The sequence below is a fragment of the Toxotes jaculatrix genome, chromosome 6, assembly GCF_017976425.1.
Source record: "Toxotes jaculatrix isolate fToxJac2 chromosome 6, fToxJac2.pri, whole genome shotgun sequence".
Classification (NCBI taxonomy): domain Eukaryota; kingdom Metazoa; phylum Chordata; class Actinopteri; family Toxotidae; genus Toxotes; species Toxotes jaculatrix.
In genome coordinates this window covers 18,025,004-18,045,407 of record NC_054399.1, presented here as the reverse complement: position 1 = coordinate 18,045,407, position 20,404 = coordinate 18,025,004, and the positions used below count along the sequence as shown (strand labels likewise).

Sequence of the window (20,404 nt, the reverse complement as noted above, 5' to 3'; positions counted from 1 at the left end):
ATCCCATACCTAAATACACTCAGCATTTCAGATTATTAATCCATATTTGCATAAATTCAATTAAATAGTCATTTCTGCTTCTCATTTAGTACTTCAAATGTCAATTCCTTTGACTAATTTTACATTTACCAAGGCCTGCCTTGGTAAAACTTTGTGTCCCCAAAACCTTGTGTTGCATGCGTGTGTGTATGAGTTTGTGTGTGTACTGGGCCCAGGAGGAAATACTTCCCTTTGTCCACCGCAAAAGGTGTGAAATCACTTAACCTTTGGTAGGATTTTCAAGACTTAGTACAATAGTAGCGTTACAGGTTGGGAGACATCTCATGGTTATTTTCACTGTTGATTAAGTCATGATCATTTGCCCAACAAACAGCCAATTGTTTAGCCTAAAAAAAGGCCAGATTTTTTTGTGAAAATTATGAAAAAGATTTATAAGTTCCCAGGGTCCAAGGTGATATTTTCTAAAGTCTTGTTTAGTCATACCAAAACTCTCAAAACAATAGATTTCACTTTTCTTTCATCAGCTATTTTGATGATTGATTAGTTGTCTTGAGTGATTTTTTTAAAGAAAATAAATGCCAAAATTCTCTGCTTTCAGCCTCTCAAATGTAAATATGCTGTTTTCCTTGATCTCTTCTGATAGAAAATAAAATTGTGAAATTGTGATTGATTGTTCATCATTTTCTTATTTTTGAAGACAACTGCCTAATCGATTAATCAAGTAAATAACTGGTAGATTAATCAGGAGTGAAAAGTCCTTATCCTCTGACCACAGGTACCCCGTTTCTCCTGTTCCCAGAGAGATAAAACTAAATGTAATTTCATATTATTTCACACCCTATAATGGCAATAAAAGAATGGACGCAGCTATCTACATACTTTCAAAAAAGATTTCAGTTTCTCCACTTTCATTTTTTCAGACAGTAGAGAGACTGTCTGAAAGGTGAACAAAATTATAATTCATTCCCTTAAAATATCCTTGAAACACAGAATGTTCTTCTGAATATTTTCATCCAGTATCTTTCTAGAGATGGTATCAAACTTTTTTATATACTGTAGGCCCCTGTTTGTGACAACGTTATTGTACTGGATTGCATCATATTGTAAGATCTACCTAATAGTTTGTCCTCGTCTCCTCACCGTAATTTCATATATTTCTAAATGTATTTTTTTTTAATTTAGATTAAGTTTTAATCACGCCGTAGGTCCGCCCAGCATCGATCTGCCTGTACTGAACATGGAGTCTCGTTGCTATCATGCCAAGTGGACTGGCGTTGGTTGATATTAGCTTCTTAGCCAGTTAGTTAACTCAGATGGCCAACGACAACAGCAGCTAGATGTTTCCACACTTGGCAACAACAGAGTAAAATGACAAACTTGCGGATGTGTTCAATGGACAAGAAGACATACAGTTTTTTTTTATTTTTGTTGAGAACATGTAATAAACGCTAATTTACTCACCTAGCAAGCTTAGCCAGACAGCTGGCAAGTTACTTCCGTTTCGTTTAGTACATTAGACGTTTCGACCAAGTTGGAGCTCCCTTTCTAGAAGGATTTAAAGTATCGCTTGTCCACTTTTTGATTCCAAAACCTTTGAAGAAAATATCCAGTATTTAGAAGGAAACAAATATGAGGTAAATCCACAGAATTTCTTCAAGCTTCAGAGCTTGCTCGGAGACACCGCTCTTGCTAACCCTTCCTGACAAGTAATGGCCCCTTCCCGAAAACAACGCAGCCACAGCTTGTAGAGCACGACCGCTGATTGGCTGTTGAGCCTGCCACTCAAGATGACGACATTAGCCTTCGTTGGACAGGCCAGACGCTGTAGGCAGAGGGTGACCAGTCACGCCAGCATGGTAAATTGCTGGTTTAATGCAGTTCTTATTCTGGTTCTCTTCCGTTCTGGAGGAATTATATACTGATATTAAGCCGTACAGAAACAGACACATCAGAAATGCTTTTAACTATGGTGTGTTTCTTTAAGTCTTCTATTCTTATACAGTGGGAAACAATCTTGCTGTGTCCAACATAAATACTTCATTGTTAATGAAGTTGAAGAAGAATCCTTCACGTTTTTACATCGGATTTACCCTGGAAAATAAGTGCTCGAAATATGTAATAAATATTATTTCTGTGATTTTTGTAATTCAGATAGAAAAAAAAACACATTTTCTTTTCTTTTGCTTTTTTTGCCCATTGTGTTTACTCTTTTTCATTTTGAATATATAAGCAGAGATGTGTCAGTTGAAAAAATGGGAACTAATGAGTGGACTGATCTAGGCTATTGATGTGATAGTGTATCTTGTGGTTCATGGGATGCAAGTGCATATTCTCTTTTTAATTTAGTTGCTGATCATAATGACTGATCATAAACTTCACATCCGCAGTTCCAAATGGTCTGGCTGCAAACTCCTTCTTTCATCGTTTTATTGTTGAACTCAAGCAGTATGGCACCTTAATTAAAGATGTGAAGAACAAAACAGCTAAGACTTTGAAAATTTTAAATAATTTTAATTAATCATCAAAATGGATTCCCCCGAGTTGTACAAGGTTGACACTTTTTATTGTTTGACAACTGTTGTGCCTCTTTGTTGTAAGTAAACAGTTTTAAAAAATAGACACTGTGTTGTCACAGCCCATGTGAAATGATAATCCATCTTTTTCGGGATGTACCTTTTGTCAGACTTTTTGGTATGACCATCAGAACTTATTCATGTATTTATTCCACTGAATTTAACTGAAAATACAATGTTATACTCACAGTATTATTATTATTTATTATTTGGTTGTTTGCAACTGCTTTTTAAATGATAACCATAAGCTCGCTGAGATTTGCAATGTTCCCCTTATGTCATATGTATTCATGTTGTGTTTCTGACCATTTTCAAAAATAGAAAAAAAATTAAAGCTGTGTAAACTACAGCTTTTTGTAATGAATTTTAAAATCTATTTATTCTTCTATTTATCTATTACATTTCTTGGTTGATGTACTGTTATTTGTGTGCTACACTGAGCATGCAATGCACTGTTACTGTTATTGAAATAGTAAACCTGTTGTAAGCTGTGTTTTGTAAATAAAGTTAAAAAAAAATTGAAAAGAAAAAGACATTGTTAGTGTCAATCAGTAGGAATCCTGCTAAGAAGCTAAGAATTCCAGTATTTTAAGAATGTGAATATGAACTTCATAACATGTTCTTTGTTTACATGACAACTGGGTAACTCCATCTGCTGATTGTGTGATATGATGAAATCTCCACAACTGCTGTTTCCAAGTCAAGAATAACTTTTCAATTTCAATAAAACTGTAAGTGTAATATTTGGATTATACAGGTTAAACAGGTTAGGGATTGTTACAGTTCACTGCTGTGCAGCCAGGAACACTAAGGGTGAAGACCCAAATGCAGAAACCCCAAGACGGATGGATGAGAAAATTAAAACTTCTTTTTATCAGCTCAAAATCAGTGGATAAAGTCCAGGGCCAGGAAACAGAATCCTGAACTAAAAATCCTCCAAAATGGAGAAAAAGCTTAAATTGATATTTAAGGTGAGCAAAGAGCAGCTTTCCCCCTTCAGCAGATCAAGATTTCAAACTCAAGGGCAAACATGCATTGTTCTCCTATATGAAGGTCGAACATCCAAGTAAAGTAACATTTTTCAGTGGAGGGGAACTTTAATCAAGGAAAGTCCCTGGGACTTAATGTGAATCAATATAAGTCAAATAAGGAATTTTCATTCCCATGGGCTTCATAGTTGTGCACACCTTAATCAATACAGCAACAAGGAGCATTATCACTCATCTTTGCCATTCTGTAGGTGACAAAAAATGGAGGTAGTTACTTTGAGGTCTTTGCTTGAGCTATCTAAAAGATCTTTGAGATTGTGTTTCCAAAGCTTGACAACATGTAGTCATTACCTATGTTTGTAGTTACCAGCGCAATGGCCCCACCTCTGGCAAATTTGCATAACTGTCCTTGATATGATTTGTTTACTGGAATTTATTACCACACTTTTAAGATATGTTGTCACAATTCATGTAATATGCCAGCTTCTGCTTTTTAAAGAGTTTTTTTTCAAATGAAGAGGAAATCAGGAATCTTGAACAAATAAGCCAAGGACATGAAAAAACATGTGACCAATTGTCTACTTAAAGCTGGTAATCAGCAAGTAAGCCTCTCTGAGTCACATCATCACAAAACAAATAACGGAGTTTCCCTGCTCACTGCAAACAAAAGATCAGACAAAGAGACAAGATGATTGTTTGTAGATCTTTTTTTCATATTTCACGCTTTCTAAATAATTATGTAAAGACTGTCACTGTGAAGGCTTGGGGAGAGAGTGTGGTGAGCCACACCCATTCTTTTCACTTGTGTTATGGGACTTGTCAGTCCAATTCTTCTTCTTCTTTTTGCACCAACAACACCACGTCAAATCCCTTGTATGTGTAACATACCTGGCAATAAAGTGTTTCTGTTTCTGTTTTTCTGTTCTGTTTCTGTAAATAGTAAACAAATATGTGTTTTACATAAAGATGATCATTAGTAAGGTTAAGGTCAGCTCCCTGAGCTGGTACATTCCAGTATAACCTGTTACTTACTGTGCTATAAAAAAAAAAAAAAGTTTAGGGTGAAAAGCAATACACATTTAGTAAATTATTTAAAAATAATTATAATGTAGTTGTACACAGCTATAAGAACATTTTAAGTGTTTCATTAAAAAAATTCATTAAAAAATATAGTGTGTTCTAAACAACTTATTGAATGTTTATATACTGCTTATGGATGCTGGATAGGGACACCTAAAGTAAAGTGTTATCAAGTTGGGTTTGCAGCAGTTATCAGCTGTAAGCCACTTGGTCTATTGTTCCTGCTCAGGGAATTGACAGGGACCTGTGGTGATAAAAGGGAAAATACTTTGTTCCTGCAACAGAAGAACGAGGATGTGTGAAGGTTTCTGTAAAACAAAAAAAAAAAGTGGGTGGTTCACTTTAAGGGAGGGACTTCCCATGCCACATCCCAGTTATTACTTATTGTCTTGCATTAAGTGTGAGAGAAATTCCCCACGATCATGGCCCCATGCAAGTAGAGTTTTGGATGTTTGCAAAAACAGAAGTTGAGAGTACTATCGTGAAACTGAGTGGTTCTGAAAGCCTGTTTTCATAAAAAAGCTATTTCAAGTTATATAAACTCCCTCAAGTTTTTTTTATTATCAAAAATATGCTTTACAACAAAGTACATTGCTATGAAGTGGTGAATCAGAAAAACATGTGATTGAAGGCAAGCTGAGCAGATTGAGGTTAGAATGAGACAAAAACAAAATAAGTATTATGACTCTTAGGGGATTTCCACAGCAGCTTCACTATGTACCCTATGAGTGAAACATGCTTAAGGACAGCTGCAGTGACCTGTGGCTTATCAAACATGACTCAAACAGCACATCTATTATTCAAAATAGTGTTCTGAAAAATGTTTCATTTTAGCGTATTGACATCACAGATCACAGTACAAGAATGTTTTGATCTGTAAAATTTGGATGCTGTATCTTTAAAGTTATCCAACAGTCACAAAAAACAACAATAACTCAGCAGTTTAAACTAAAATGGAGAGTACAGCTCTTATTGGTGCGAATCATATATACTGTAAGTGTTGTGGATCCCTTTCTACTGTTCTGTTTTATTGGAAAATGTCCACATTTACATGGTCATGGAAAAAAAAAGGAGTGGGTGTTTTTTGTGTGATCAAAACTGGATTCACCGAAACTGTTGTCTATATTTAACATGAATCATGACAAATGAGTAATACGCATTCACTATTAAGGTTTCAGACTCAAGTTACACAATTGCAGACTGTGCTATCTGTACCGAGAGCACAGAGCACATCTGTGATAGGGCTTTAGCTCCCTCTGTTGACAACAATGAGGAGGACCCATTCATGACTACCTTGCACCTCAGTCTTTAGACCACAATTCCCCAACAGGTATCTAATCCGACATATTTAAGTCAAATATTTAAGTGGCTTGGCTTCACTTGTTATTTATAGGAAGATAGAATTTATCTAGATATGCAAAGTTCTTCAGCATTGAAGTCATCAGGTTTCACTCTTTCATTCCCTGCTCAGACACACTGCGCAGGGAATGAATGTGGACAGTTTGTGAGGTTTACTTATGTGATTAGTTTTTGCTTAAATGCTAAATGAACCTTAATGGGCAATGTTATGGTGAGCCCTATGATAAAATATTGAATTAAACCTTAAAATTGATATCAGAAGGCACAGTTGTAACTCTGTTATTGTTTTGTCTCAGTCTCTCAGTAGTTGACCATTTTATGTCTGCAACCATCTGTATTTAAGATCCACTGAATTTTCAATACCAGAGACAAACAAACCTGTACATTTAAAATTCATTTTATTTCTTATAGTTAAGTAGAAGTTACATGAGTAATTAAGATAAAACTAAGTTGAAAGTTTTGAGTTTAATGTTCTTGCATTTACATACACAGTAACAGGTTATCAGATCTGTCATACCACCATTTTTTTTTTTTTTTGTTTTTAATCACATACTCACACTTGCCGACCTTCCTTCTGGTCCTCTGGCTCATTAGCTGAATGTGCCTCGATCCACTGCACTAGTGTCAAGTTGGCAGCCATCCTTCAGTTATCACAGTACTGTACCTTCGATGGGGACAGCATCAGCACTGTGATAACTGAACCAGGGCAGCCTGTCAAATCTAGCAGCCCATGGCTTCACTGCATTCATCATCCACCCAAAATATCCACGCTCTAGGTAAACATGTACAAAGATAACAAAGTTTTTCCTTTTGCATTTATGCAGCTCATTTAGTTGTAGCTCATGCAAAACATGTAAGTTGTATCTCCAACATTTCATTTGACTTAATACAGTAATACAGTAGCAAAAAAATATAATAGATGAATCTACAGAAAAATATAGCCATGTAACCTAATAATCCTTGATTTGAATGCATTAGTTTAAAAAAAAAAATATTCTTCCCACCAATGGTCACCAACAAGTTTTTTGCCCTCTTACCAAAGGATCTTAACCTTTAAAATTATATAAGAATTTGGGGAAATATAATAAGATCATTAGAAAAAAACTAATTAGCAAGAACAAAATCAGTGATATAGTTACAAAATATAAAAAATATTTCACAGTTTAATTAGGACTAATGAATATTAAGAGCATGTGAGAACTGGTGATCAATAAATTTATTTATTCTATCTTGCAAAAGACAGACTCTGTTGTCCATTTATGGTGAAAATGTATTTATGGATGTTGTTGATCCATGAATGCCTTTAACAGTCATTAACTACAATTACACGGCTATGTTGTAGACTCCTTTTTGGATTGATAAAAACAGTAACTACTTGTCTAATGCTATGAACCACATAGCAATCCACTTGACACAGATCTTTAATGTTGTAAAACAACAACTGATAATGACAATGACAATTATTTTCATAATCAATTAATCCGCCAATTAGTATTATCTTTTTTGATTAATCGATTAGTCTCTCAGACTATAAAATGTTAAAAAAATAAATAATTTACATTTTCTCAAAGTCAACTGTGATGTCTTTAATTTGCTTTTGTCCATCCAGAACCTACAGATATTCAATTTATTGTAATAAATATGACAAATGTCACATTTGAAAAGACGAAATCTGAAACAATTTTTCACAATTATTGCTTGAAAAATTACGGAAGGATTAATAAATTAAAGTCTCGAAATTTAGCCAATTAATTTTCTGTTGACCGAATAATCTGAGTCATAGCAGCTCTAATTCATACAACTTGTCCCTGTGTCTGAATGGTGGACAGTTAATAATGCACAACTCTGCACATGCAGCATTTGAACTTGGGTTCTCTGTGAACATTATTTAATTCTTGGAAATGAGAGAAAGATGCCTGCTTTTCAGCTTTATGTATTTCATCATGATGTCAATGTTTAGCGCTACTTTGCAGTCTCAATACAAAGGGCTTTTTTAAAAAATCATTATTTCTTTGTTTCCAGTCTGCTGGCGCACAGATGGCTCCTGCTTCATCTCATAAAACATTTTTCCCCTTCACCTCTTTCCTGCCAGGACTTGCAAGAGGCAAACTAGTTGCTTTTTCTAAAATTAATTTTTATTTTTTTGAAACTACTGTACATTATTCATACCAACCACAAGGCCGAGTGACGTCAGACTTGTTATGATCCTCCTCGCGGGCCCCGCCTCCCCCTCGGCGCGAGAACCCTCTCGAGCAGTCAGGTCGCGTCGCTGGCCGACGTAGCGGCTCCTCCTCCTCCTCGTCAGTCCGCCCTCCGCACTTCTTGTAAACAACTCCATTAGCCCCGCTGCACAGGGCACTGGCCAAAAATGTTCATGTCAGACGTGGACAGCAAAGCAACGTGCAATAACTAAACAGGGCAGAGGACAAACACATTGTCGCGTTTAAGTGCTGCGTTTGTTGCCACCAGGGACTGTACAAAGCGCCCCTGTGAAGAAAGCGCGTCCATATTACATAAACCTTCCATGAAAATAAGTGGGGAATGGTTCAAAACCTATTTTTATATTTAACAGTGAAGGTAAAAGACAGGCATACAGACCAATGGTCCTGATTCTAACACCAAGGGATAAAGACGAACGGCGAGAACAGAAATAAGCCGTGCTCATGCTTGTTGCTGTTTTTTACAAATAAAAGTTGACCAAATCTAATCAACACCGATATTTATGCCATTTCATAAAAACATGCACACGTACTTTAATTAATCTAAACATTACCTTTAAAAATCGACAAAAGGCAAAATACAAGTGCAATGTTCGTGTTGAATATTGTGCAGCCAAATGTTAACGCCCAGCATTGCATACACACCCCTTTTCTGGGCAAAAACAAACAGCATGCTGTAGGATCCAAATATAATCATTTATTCTTAATTACATTCAGTCCGCATTAAATATAGAACAAATATTAAGCTCACTTACCTGCAATTTTCCCGTTTAATTCCCCGTGTTTACATGAATATTTTTAATGACGCAGCAAGACCACACAGAGCAACGTGATTGTCGCCATTTTTTGTTGTTATTGAATTCTCCAAAGCCATGTGACAAAATGATCATGATTTTAAAAACAGGCTTCCGGGTGCGGAGACAAAAACTAGTTTCGCGAGGCTAAAAAAGGTTAATCTTCCGAGTTGTTTGTCTGATGGATTAGTCCGGTTACTCCACTGACTGAAGACTGAAGGCTGTGCGCAATGTTTGACAGCTCCGAGACGCTGCCGCCGCCGTATGGCTCGCAACAAGTACTCACTAGATTCCTCCCGTCCGCAAATGTTGCGCGGAATGACAGCGACTCATGTGCTTTTCTGCGCCTGCTGCCAGCAGTGCAAAACCGTAACAAATAATAACCCCATGAAACATGAGCAATAATTAAAGCTCTAGTCTGAGAGGAGTGCTGTCAACAAGTGGTGGAATCCAAGAATAGTCAACTTTTATATGTATACAAACACATACGCGCGCGCGCGCACACACACACACACACACACACACACACACACACACACACACACACACACACACACACACACACACACACTTACTAATTTATTTGTTGCAGAAACGAACGAGTCTCCAAATTTTAACTTTGGTAAATAATTACAAAAGTTAATCACTGGGGTGGTATTATTGTGCTAAATTCCATTGCAACCCAAATATCAATATTGTTATGGGATTAAGTGACGTTATAATTGACAGACAAGCCTTTTTCTGGCTTGTTATATATTAGTGGCATGACAGGTTTCTATTAAATCCCTGTAACATGCCTTAACATGTAGGAACATTTAATTTCATGGGAATCGTTGCAGTTGCAGATCAAAACAGCATTATAATAAGACTTAGCAAACAGACTGCAGTAGATAGATAGATAGACAGATAGATAGATAGATAGATAGATACATAGATAGATAGAGTTTCCTGTGACATCCACTTAAAATATGATCAGGATTATCACAGTTTCTCCTTTCTGAAGGACAACTATAGTCACTGACTTACATTAACAGGCTACATCCGTACATCAGTTGTATGTAAAAACTACAGTAACCAGTTTACCCCGCGAAGTTTGTGCAAATCAGTCATCCGCATTTTTTCTGGATGATGTGAGCAGAAAAATAGGGCGTTGTGGAGACTCCCTCATTCATTCGCAGAGAAAAGTCTCCGTTCTTAAGGACGCAGACGAGCTTCATGTATCTATAAGAGAGCTGAAAGAAAAAAGGAAAACGGCGTTTTGACTTGATCCGAGTCACAGAGCAGGATATCCCCAATGTGTGCAGAGAGCAGGGCTCTGCGTGAGGAGTCGCAGACGCCAGAGATAGGCTGAAATTTACATTGGCAAGACTAGTTTATAAGCCATTCTGGCTTTGGACCCGTTAGACCTTTCATGCGTGCAGCTGATAAGGAGTTTAATCAGAAGCTAATTTACTTCAGTCGCTCGTACAAAAACAGGAAAAACTAACACTGGTGAATCCCACAGCTTTTACAGTACCAGCCCTTTTTTGAGGAAGACATGGCTAAGTTATTCCGAGCTGCTATCATGGGTCCACCAGGATCAGGGAAAGGAACGATTTCCAAGAGGATTGCGCAAAGCTTTGGCCTGCAATATTTGTCCAGTGGTCACTACCTACGAGAGAGCATAGCGGCAAATACAGGTAGGATACATCTGCCCATGTATAGTAACCCTATAACGTCAATACTGTGCTGTCTCCAGGAAGAGCCAACCTGCAGGGAAAATCAAACGCGTCGCTTTCTATGTTGCATATGTAAATTTGACAGTTGTAGTGTTTTCTTCCTCTTAATATCACTGTATTTGTCACAAAAATGTAATTATATCTCAAAAGAGTTGGAGAATTTTAGGAATGAAACATATGTTATGTGTGAGATGTGAATTTTATGGCCCATAGTTGTTTCCTAGAAGCTCATTTGTCTGTAAACCTTCATCCTTCAATCCAGTCCCCAGAACACGAGACATTTGGATGACAGCAAACTCAATTTTTCTTTATCTGATTTCAATCTAGTGGAGATTTAACTTGAAGAAGGGTTCAGCGCCACAGTGAGTCAGTGTTACTTCAGTTAAAACACTCTATCGTGGTTTTTATTACAATTAGTTCTCCAAACCTAGACCTTGAACTATTGATTGTGTGTCTTTAAACTTCCTCTCCAACTGGATTTAATTTAATTCCCAGCATGTGCCAAGCTCATGTATACTGATAAAACTGATCTCAGTGCAGAGAGCCTAAGTAACAACATGTGTTGTTGGCAAACTGAAATGTTTCAGTAAAGTTGTGACTTGCTGGATAGTGTAACTAACCCCTTTTCCTTCTGAAATAAGTTGAAGGATTTACAATGGTGAGTTACAAAGGTGAGTTTGTTTAATTAATTCAGTGACATTGGAAGAATATTTATATAATCATCCACATCAGGCCCTAAAGTTAACTGTGTAATTTTCAATGAATAAAATATAGGTCACAGGCAGGAATTAGCGATGACAGTTGTATTCTTTATTTTTTATTTTTATCAAGGCTTGGATACAACCTCCCCAGTCCTGCCTCATTTTTTGATTTAAGAATCGGGGAGCAGATACAGATATGCCTTGTCTATCTTTACCTGTCTGTTGTGTATCAGAGGCAGGTGTGCTGGTGAAGACCTATGTAGAGAGAGGCATGCTGGTGCCTGACCATGTGATGACCAGACTGATGCTGCCCAGACTGGAACAACTGAGTGACCACAGCTGGCTGCTGGATGGTACGAAAAATTGTGTTTTTGTTATTTATCACAATGAGGGTGCATGGTCTGTACCTATTTTACTGATGCACCATGATAAACCAGCTTTACTGTAGACTCCATCCTCTGCCTTGATTGTTTGTAGTGAGGGAATATGTTCTTCATTATGCAGCGTCATGGCCAGTGGTTTGAAACTGCCAGCCACCCCTTAAATCTGATTGGCCACTCCAGGTGCCACCCCCTCCAAAATGCTTAGACTGATGTTGGAGGCAGGGCCATCAGGCAAGTGTTTTTTGGTCTCTGCGTTTACAGAAACATGGCCTCCAAAGTGACATATACACCGCCTTCTTCACTTGAGTCTGAGGAATAACTATGTGGAAATATATACCCTACATTATCTTACATCTGTGAGTAATTAGTACCCTGAGATACTGAGTCCAGTACCAGCAGGTTTATACATACTTCCTACCAGTTACTGAACTTATGGTAGCCATGGAGGAGTTAATGTACATCAGATTCAAACCAAAGATCGAAAGTTATCCCTCAAAAATCATTGCTGTTTACATCAGCTATCGGCCATTTTTGTATGTGGTACACAGCACTTCACATTTTTGCCATGCATATACAGATGTACAAGTACTGATTGGACATGGCCACACAAGTATGAAAATACTTGAGATCACAGTTAAATATTATCCACTATCTTCAAGAGAGATGCCAAACATTGATGAAACAAACTGGTTGGTGTTAAACTGGTTTAGACCTTGAAACATGATCAGCAAACAAACAATTTAGCAAGAGGAGAGGGAATGGAAATCAAGGTTACTCATACACGCATGCCTACATTTATCTCAGTTCATCATGTTTATCGTATGACTCTGAGAGGCTGTTATTAGTGTCAGCAAATTGATTTGCATGTCATTTTTCATGTATTTAAGTTTTCAGATGTACGTAGGTCCTATGCAACCAATCATCACAGAGACATCTACATGTACATATCCTCCCAAATCAGCTCTCTGCCTCTTGCCCTCTCGTAACCTTTGATTAGTGCCTTCATGTCACTCAGTTGTTGGTAACAAATGGGGGACAGCTCTGGCGATTAGAGAGATTCAATAGTTCTTTATTGACCAAACAAAGGAACATACAGAATAACGACTATTTTCCACTCTAATGCTTAAGGAAGCAATAAATGGTGGACAAGCCCAAATGCATGCATACATTACCAAACCATACTAAAGAAAAAAAAGGTTTTGTGGTTTTCAAGAGACACTACCCTTAAAACCTAAGAACATACATACAAACATGCAATATTCACCACAGAGATTATGGCAAAGTAATCTGATAATTATCCAATCACAAATATAATACATGTCATAACAAAAGTGGAGTAAGAGACTACAATGAACCGGCAGTTCTAGTTCTGCTTCTCTATGTTGAGTACTGTTGTTGGCCATTGCTATGACAATTTTTACAGACATTCATGGTGCCCAGAGGATGAATGTGACTGACGCTTATCCCCTGACTTTTCCTCTAGTGCCACCGTGATTTTGATATTTTTGTTTTTTTTGTAAAATATCTCAACAATTAATAAAAGGATTGCCATGAAATGTGGCACAGATATTTATGACTCCCAGAGAGTTTTTTTAAGTTCATACTTGTGCACAATCTTGTTATTATGTCAGATCAATTCAGTGGAAAAACTGGAAACAGCTTGAGCCTATGTTTTCTTTCTCTCGGCTACTCATATTAGCAAATATTTAAACAGGAAATAATTCTGTATGTGTAAGGCTGCGAAATGATGATCATTCTTGATCATCAGAACTGAAAAAAGGCACACGCATCACAGTCTTGAATGCAGCTGACACAAAACTAAAGGTTATATACCAACATGTTACTCTCATCACACATTCACCGTTCTCCCTCTGCTCTCTGTCTAGGTTTTCCTCGGACTCTGGCGCAGGCCCTGGCCTTGAACAATTTGTATCAGCTCGACTTGGTTATCAGCCTCAATATACCCTACGAGACTCTGAGAGAGAGACTGAGTGACCGCTGGATCCATCCAGCCAGCGGTAGAGTCTACAACATGGGCTTCAACCCACCACGAGTGCAGGTCCCAAAAGTCTAGATAGATCTGACAGCATGGTTACAGGGCTCAAAATATTTCACTTGATATTTAGAGTTTTTTTGTGACATTTTGTCCTTTCAGTTTGATCCCCTCACGATTTGTGTTGGTGTGTTTTGAAACTGGTAGAAATTTAATATCATGCTTTTGGTGCCCTGACAACAAATGCCTGCGGTACTGTTCGCAGTACCACTTGTTTTCTACTTGACTATGAGGCCACGTACCACCTCAGAGCATGGTTTTCATGGCTTCACCACAGGAAATTAGTCACTTAATTGAACTGTTTTGCAGTATTATTTGTTTATTGAATATTATTCAGAAAAGAAAGACAGGAAAAATGGAATTGAACCCCACCATGAGCTCCTGTGTGGCAGCTGAAATCAGGATATCACCATTAGATGATAGTATTTTAACATTCTTGCATAAAGCTTTGTGAGCTTGGATAAAATGAATATCACCCAGAAAGCTGTAAAGTACTGGATATCTTTATATAATATATGAGCTCCAAAAGATGCTGATTTAATATGATAAGGACTGTAGAAATGAGTGCTTCTTCGTGTTCAGCATTTTTATTTTACTGTGTTGTATTGTATTCCCCTCTGCTTTGAGGTTTTAGTGCATCGGCTGCATTGGCTTTACTTTTGTTGCATCGTTGCATGTGTGACCTTGTGTTGCCTTCGTCAGGGTAAGGATGACATCACTGGGGAGCCACTGATTCAGCATGATGATGACAAACCAGAAGCCCTGATGGCCAGACTGAGGCACTACAAGGATGTGGCCAAGCCTGTCATAGACTTATACAAGTCAGTAAATTCTTACAGTGAGCAGTCCTCAAATATCTTTAGCAGCGATTTTACTTTACAACTACATTTAAACCACTAAAACACAGACAGTATGGGCTTATCCTGTCTTGGAGATGTGACCGGTGATTATATGGTAAATATTCCTAAATAAAGTGCTGTTCAGTAAAATTATAACAGCAGGGGCCTAACAGCCCCCTGACATGTTAACCTAGCCTTGGAGATAGATAATCCATTAGTAAACATTAAACTGTGTCTAGTGTCTATAGCATTTACACCCCCCCAAAGTATCAAAGCACGGTTGTTATTACAGCAAATGGAGCATTCAGGTGCAGCACTGTACATAGAAAATTAAACCCAGATGTCAAATTAAACAAAACACTGACGTCATGAAATGGATCATGTGAATTTGTTAGTTTTCTCCATTTAAAATGTTTTTATTCAGCAGTCAGCTCTCAAGTATTAGACCTCTTGAGTCTCAAGGCTTCAATAGTATATTATTTTATCTGTTGAAATGAAACAAGCAGAGCTCTCCCTTTACTTGGATGGATTTAAGATGGTTGTCTGAAGTAATAACACTTCTGCAGATATTGGGTTAAATCTGTTGTTAAATCTGTAAATCTAATGATTTAGCTTTATATTTGTATTGTGATAGATCAAAATTGACAATGATGTAGGCACCAGATACTGAAAAACAAGAATAATGCATGGATTAAAAAAGAGTTTTGATCATTTTTAGAAACTGTAGCTACAAATTGCTTTCCTTCTTTTTTGTTCTGTGTCTTCACTCAGGTCACAGGGAGTCCTGCACTCATTTTCTGGTACAGAGACAGACCGGATTTGGCCTTACATCAACTCTCTCCTCAGCACCAAGATGCACGCACAGCCATCAGACGCCTGCCAAACCCAGACGCCCTGACAGTACTCTGACAGAAAAGACCACAGGGAAACATCCAGAGGCTGTCAGAGGAAGTGGGTTTATGTTTCTACATTCTGGCCATGGTGTCAGATTTCATCTTCCTCATTAATGGGGGGGGGGGGGGGTTAGAGAAATGGAATTGGACTCTGATCTAAACTGTACAAAGCCAACATGTTTGCGATTCAATCAGCAGTTGGTTTTTCAAATATAAGAGATTTATACTGTAGATTGTGTTAAATTCCACATTATCAGTGAAACGTCCAGATTCTTCAAGGCAATGTCAAAACTAATAACATTTGTAATTTTACATAAACACTCATTATCTAGCAATTCTTTACACATTTGATTTTTGTTGTTTCTGAAACTGAGGAGTTGCAATTTTACTGAGTAGAATACGCACAACAAAGTCATTTTTTATAAAGTTTGTTCTAACTGTAGCTTTAAGTTACTGATTAATTGAGAGCAATAGTGACACTGTATTATGTTGTATAAAACCAAAATCAGTCTCTTTTTTTTTCTCAGAAAACTGAAACTTTTGCAAGTCTGTGAGCAGTATATAATGCCAACAAGCCAGCTGTTACATATGTAAAACTATCCTGCAGAACCAGTTTATAATTCTTTGGCTTTATCAGCTCAGTATTTCTAGATTATGTCCATTAATTGCCTAAACAATGCACTGTGTAAACTTCTATTCTTTACCTATGTGCTGGAATGCTGCACAGTTGTATGCAAGTGTGCTTGGGCTGGTGCTGTACTGGTACACAAAGCCCTCACAGTCACTCTACAGCACACTCTGTGGCTGGGATGAAGACCAATGCACAGATTATAAAGTGCCTTCAATGTTGTTACATTCCTTTATATATACTATAAGGTTGGCTTGAAATTTTGATCTTATCATATCATGACATTATTGTTAGAACGTAATGTTTGTGCAGTGTGTGTTCAATTTTGAAAAAACTGCTGGATTAGTAAGTAATGGGTCACGTTTATGATTCTCACAAGGTCATATTTGTAAAGGTCTTATATTTCAGATTGTTTGAATGTATAAATCATTGTTGCAGGGTGAAAAATTTGTAAAATGAATAACTTTTTCAGTTTTGTATTTTTCTAAATGATTATTTAAGACTCATAATAATTACTTACAATACAGAATAGCTAATGATCCATTATTTGAAGTTAAAAATGATCAACCACGTTAAAGATAATGCACAAAATAGCACAAAATGTGAGTTTCCATTTTACAATAACACAAGCACACTAGTAACCAACATGTGCAATAAAGATCAGTGGATAAGTTTGAATTGCTGAATTGTTTTCCAACTCTGTCAATGCTGGCCCTGCAGATCTGAAAATTTCACCTTCATTCAGTTTATAAATAGAAACATACACTAATTCAGTGTTTGGCCATAGGTTACACAGCACATGCAACAAAAAAAAGAAAGAAAAAGAAGCCATTTCCTTTATGAGGATAAAACTGCCCTGTCAGTGTGTTTTTCAATCAGAGAAGACTTTTTTTCAATCTAGTCTCATTTGTAGTTTCAAGTATTTTTTAATGGTGATTTGTTGTTTGTTTTTATTTTCCTTAGCTGGGGTCCGAGGGTCATGGGTGTTGGGTGTTGTACAGATTGTAAAGCCCTTTGGGACAATTTTAAGTTGACTTGACTATCATACTGCAGAAGGAAGACCAAAGAAGAAAAAATCACTGACTCTTTCACTGATTCAAATTTGTTGCTTGGGTGACAACTGGATAAGATGTGTATGCAAAGTGCCAGCAGTGTGCCTGTCCTTCTCTCAGTGTCTTCGGCAGCAATCGTCTGTAATTGTTTGTTTGATAAAGTAGAAACATGAATATAGAGTCTGTAGAAAGCAACTGATTTACACTTTGGTTTTTGTTGTGGGGCTCAGCTTGCTCAATCTGTGTTGCTGAATGAATGGGTGTGGTGTGAGTGTTGAGTTGTACATGACCGTGCCCCACTGCTGTTGTGTAACACCACAGTGGATTTTTTTCTTCCTTATTTTTATACCATGCTGTCCAAACAAATTACATCCCAAGAATAATAAAACTATTTTCTCATGGCTGCCTTCACTGTCTTTGTATATGATTAGTTGTTAAGAAACACACTGTACCTGTTGTACATGCATGCACCTGTGTTGTTAATCCACTGTCTGAAGAAGAGCTAAAGTTTTGTGTTATATTATTTCACACTGATTTGGTTATAATAGGTACAGGCATGATTTGTCTGTACAGTAGATGCTTTAACATTTATTTCTCGGTTAAAACATATTGTAAGAAAGTGGGTAGTACAATCACAAAAAACAAAACAAAACATGAACTTCGCGATGATTTATTTATAGATATGTACGTGTGTTTTAGAGTTTTACAGCTCAAAAAAATCTGGATATACACTACTCTATGACTAAGACAGGCTTTGGGCTTCTTTCTTTTCCAGCAAATGTAAAAATAATGGGGAAAAAAAACTTTGCTCCTCCCGTCTGTGCTCCTTGATCTTTCATATCACGCGAGAAAAACAGGAAGCAGCAGGACGGTGTGCAAACTCGACACAACACAAAAGCTATGGTGCTATTCGCTCTGAAAACACACGCGTGCATGCACGCACGTACATAGGAATACTATCTGCATCTCCTCCTTTCTTGTCTAATCCTCTCAGATCTGTAAATAAGCCCCATGTGCATTAGAGCCTGGGTGGAACTCCTGCTCGACTGTCACGGATTACAGTCTGATCGGCTGTTTACCTTTGACAGAAGGTGCAGAGCACTATGTGTGCATGCATGAACCATGAAACCATGATTAAGACTCAGATGAGGAACAGTATTCTCACCTGCATAACACGTTGACCATTGTCATAGCGTGTGCAAAACCTAAAATGCTGCACAGAGCTGGTGTTTTTTTTTTCATCGCCTCATGATCATTGCTGTTATGGGGACCTCTGCTGTAGGAACGCGGTGCTCTGCCGTCTTGTGGCCTCAAAAATTACCTACTGCATCTTCACAACAATTAATTTAATTTAATTTTATTTAATTTTATTTTATTTTTTTGGTGTATTTCACCGGTATTGATTTCTCGGTTACTACTGTCCCCCTTTTGCGAGTAAAGAGATTTCCCATTGCAAATTCACGAGGACATTAAGCCATTCCATTTCTGAAGTCCATTCCAGGTTTTATCGGGCTGGTTCAGCCACACTGAGAACTCAGGCAAGATGCGCTGAGTGGCGCAGTTGCTGCTGTACCGATCCGTGAACATCCACACTCCCTTCAACTGGCTGGTTTAAGCTCATCCACATCTTCTACAGATCTACCACTCGTCCTCGCGCTCCCTTGTTTGTAGCTCATAAGCCAAAATGTGATTGATGCCGTGGCCCGGTGCTGCCTCAGTAAATTCACCCACAGGTTAACTGGGGACTACCGGGGAATCCTTGAGGGACAGTGTGTCTCACAGGACGTTTAACGCTTTGACCTTTGGTTGGCAGCGAATGACAAATCAAAGGTCGACGTCTGTGAGCGGAGCTGGGGTTCAAAGCGCACCTCCACCACGGCACAAGACTGCGCTCCCGGGAGAATGGTAGAAAGCGCCCTGCAAGGTAAAGTCATCTTCGGGGATTGTATATTTTTACTCATCTGATGTGATTCAAGGGACGTGTTTTATGGGCTGTCTTGCATCCGAAACTAGGCTGAGCAGAAGATGATCTGACCATGATCTGTGTGTGGATGTTACGTAATATCAGGCTACCTCTGGAAATTCTGACCACTTCCCCCCCACCATAGTGCATCTCTGCTCGGTGGACTGAGAGGTTATCATCACCGTGCACTTGTTCCAAGAGGAAATATTAATTTTTTTCTCAATTGTGAGACACATTCATCTAAAATCACATACTTGTCTCTGTGCCCAGGCCTCTGCTTGAAGATGCGCACGCGAGCTTCATGAATGACATCATTTGGGTTATTTTTGACAGGGGTGTCTTTTCCCCCCTTTTTTCTTATTTTAAGCATGATTAATGACATTTTTAAAAATGATTTCTGCGTGAGAGTAATGATTACTGTTGCTTTGTCCTAACGATAAATGACAAGAACGAGTGTGAAGGTTGCCACTTTGATTTCAGTTGGATTTTTCTGTCAGCTGATGATATTCCGGTAACGGCATTTCAGGACACCTTTAAAGGCGCACGGCACTTCACGGGCCGAATTTCAAAAGGCCAGGTCGGTAGAGGTATTTAAAAGACATGACCCCAGTTATCACGGTATTAGTTGACTGAGAGGTCTGCTCTATCGATCTTCATCATCATTATTATCAGCATCCCCGTCTTCATCATCCAGGGCTGGCTTTTTGTTGAGAGGACAGCTCCTCTCTTGTGTTGACCAATGGCGCTCAGTTACATCACCACCGTCGTCACGCACATCACGTGAGCAGCTTAACACAGCTTGGTGGGGTTTCATGTTCAGATCATTGGCCACGGAGTCACCTTTTGCTCCAGAGTGACGGAGGTCTTATTCATCCATGAGGATCTAGTGACACCCGATTTAATGCGCTTGATTTTGCTGTTAAAGATGTAGCACGTAGTAATTACAATGCTTCTGTTTATGGTGCAATAAAAACAGAAGGCGCACCAGGGGTTTAAGTGACTTTTACGGCTAAGCGCAAGGACTTAGAATGAGTAAACAGATCCGGGGCATTCAACAGAGTAGATGCTGTTGATGAAAACTGTGATCCCGCAGGTTTCAGTCCTTAAAGCAGGCCACCAGCTAGTTCTGAGGCTCTGACAAACCAGAATAGTATGAATGC

General features: G+C 38.1%; 2 protein-coding genes and 1 long non-coding RNA gene across 3 annotated transcripts in view; 1 reads left to right on the top strand and 2 right to left on the bottom strand.

Moving 5' to 3' along the window:
• Window positions 1-1,697, bottom strand: part of jak1 (Janus kinase 1) — a 34,364-nt gene extending 32,667 nt beyond the window's left edge. The window contains exon 1 of the mRNA XM_041041184.1: window positions 1,462-1,697. The gene's annotated coding sequence lies outside the window, so the exon portion shown is untranslated. The remainder of the gene's footprint in view (window positions 1-1,461) is intronic.
• A 4,768-nt stretch (window positions 1,698-6,465) lies between these two features.
• On the bottom strand, window positions 6,466-9,438 carry LOC121183892. Its single transcript, XR_005894237.1, has 2 exons — window positions 8,976-9,438; window positions 6,466-8,410 (listed from the first exon to the last, which is right to left on the bottom strand). It is a non-coding gene; the product is annotated as an uncharacterized LOC121183892 (long non-coding RNA).
• A 731-nt stretch (window positions 9,439-10,169) lies between these two features.
• ak4 (adenylate kinase 4) lies at window positions 10,170-17,682 on the top strand. Its single transcript, XM_041040659.1, has 5 exons — window positions 10,170-10,693; window positions 11,667-11,786; window positions 13,703-13,875; window positions 14,572-14,690; window positions 15,480-17,682. The coding sequence occupies exons 1-5, from the start codon at window positions 10,552-10,554 to the stop codon at window positions 15,604-15,606; spliced, it is 681 nt and encodes a 226-aa protein (XP_040896593.1). The 5' UTR covers window positions 10,170-10,551; the 3' UTR covers window positions 15,607-17,682.
• The last annotated feature ends 2,722 nt before the right edge of the window (window positions 17,683-20,404 follow it).

Bases quoted from the DNA above. Each gene is read 5' to 3' on its own strand.
- ak4 (XM_041040659.1), top strand. From the start codon at position 10,552: ATGGCTAAGTTATTCCGAGCTGCTATCATGGGTCCACCAGGATCAGGG. The intron at 11,787-13,702 runs GTACGAAAAATT...CTCTCTGTCTAG, and splicing joins CCACAGCTGGCTGCTGGATG to GTTTTCCTCGGACTCTGGCG. The intron at 14,691-15,479 runs GTCAGTAAATTC...GTCTTCACTCAG, and splicing joins CCTGTCATAGACTTATACAA to GTCACAGGGAGTCCTGCACT.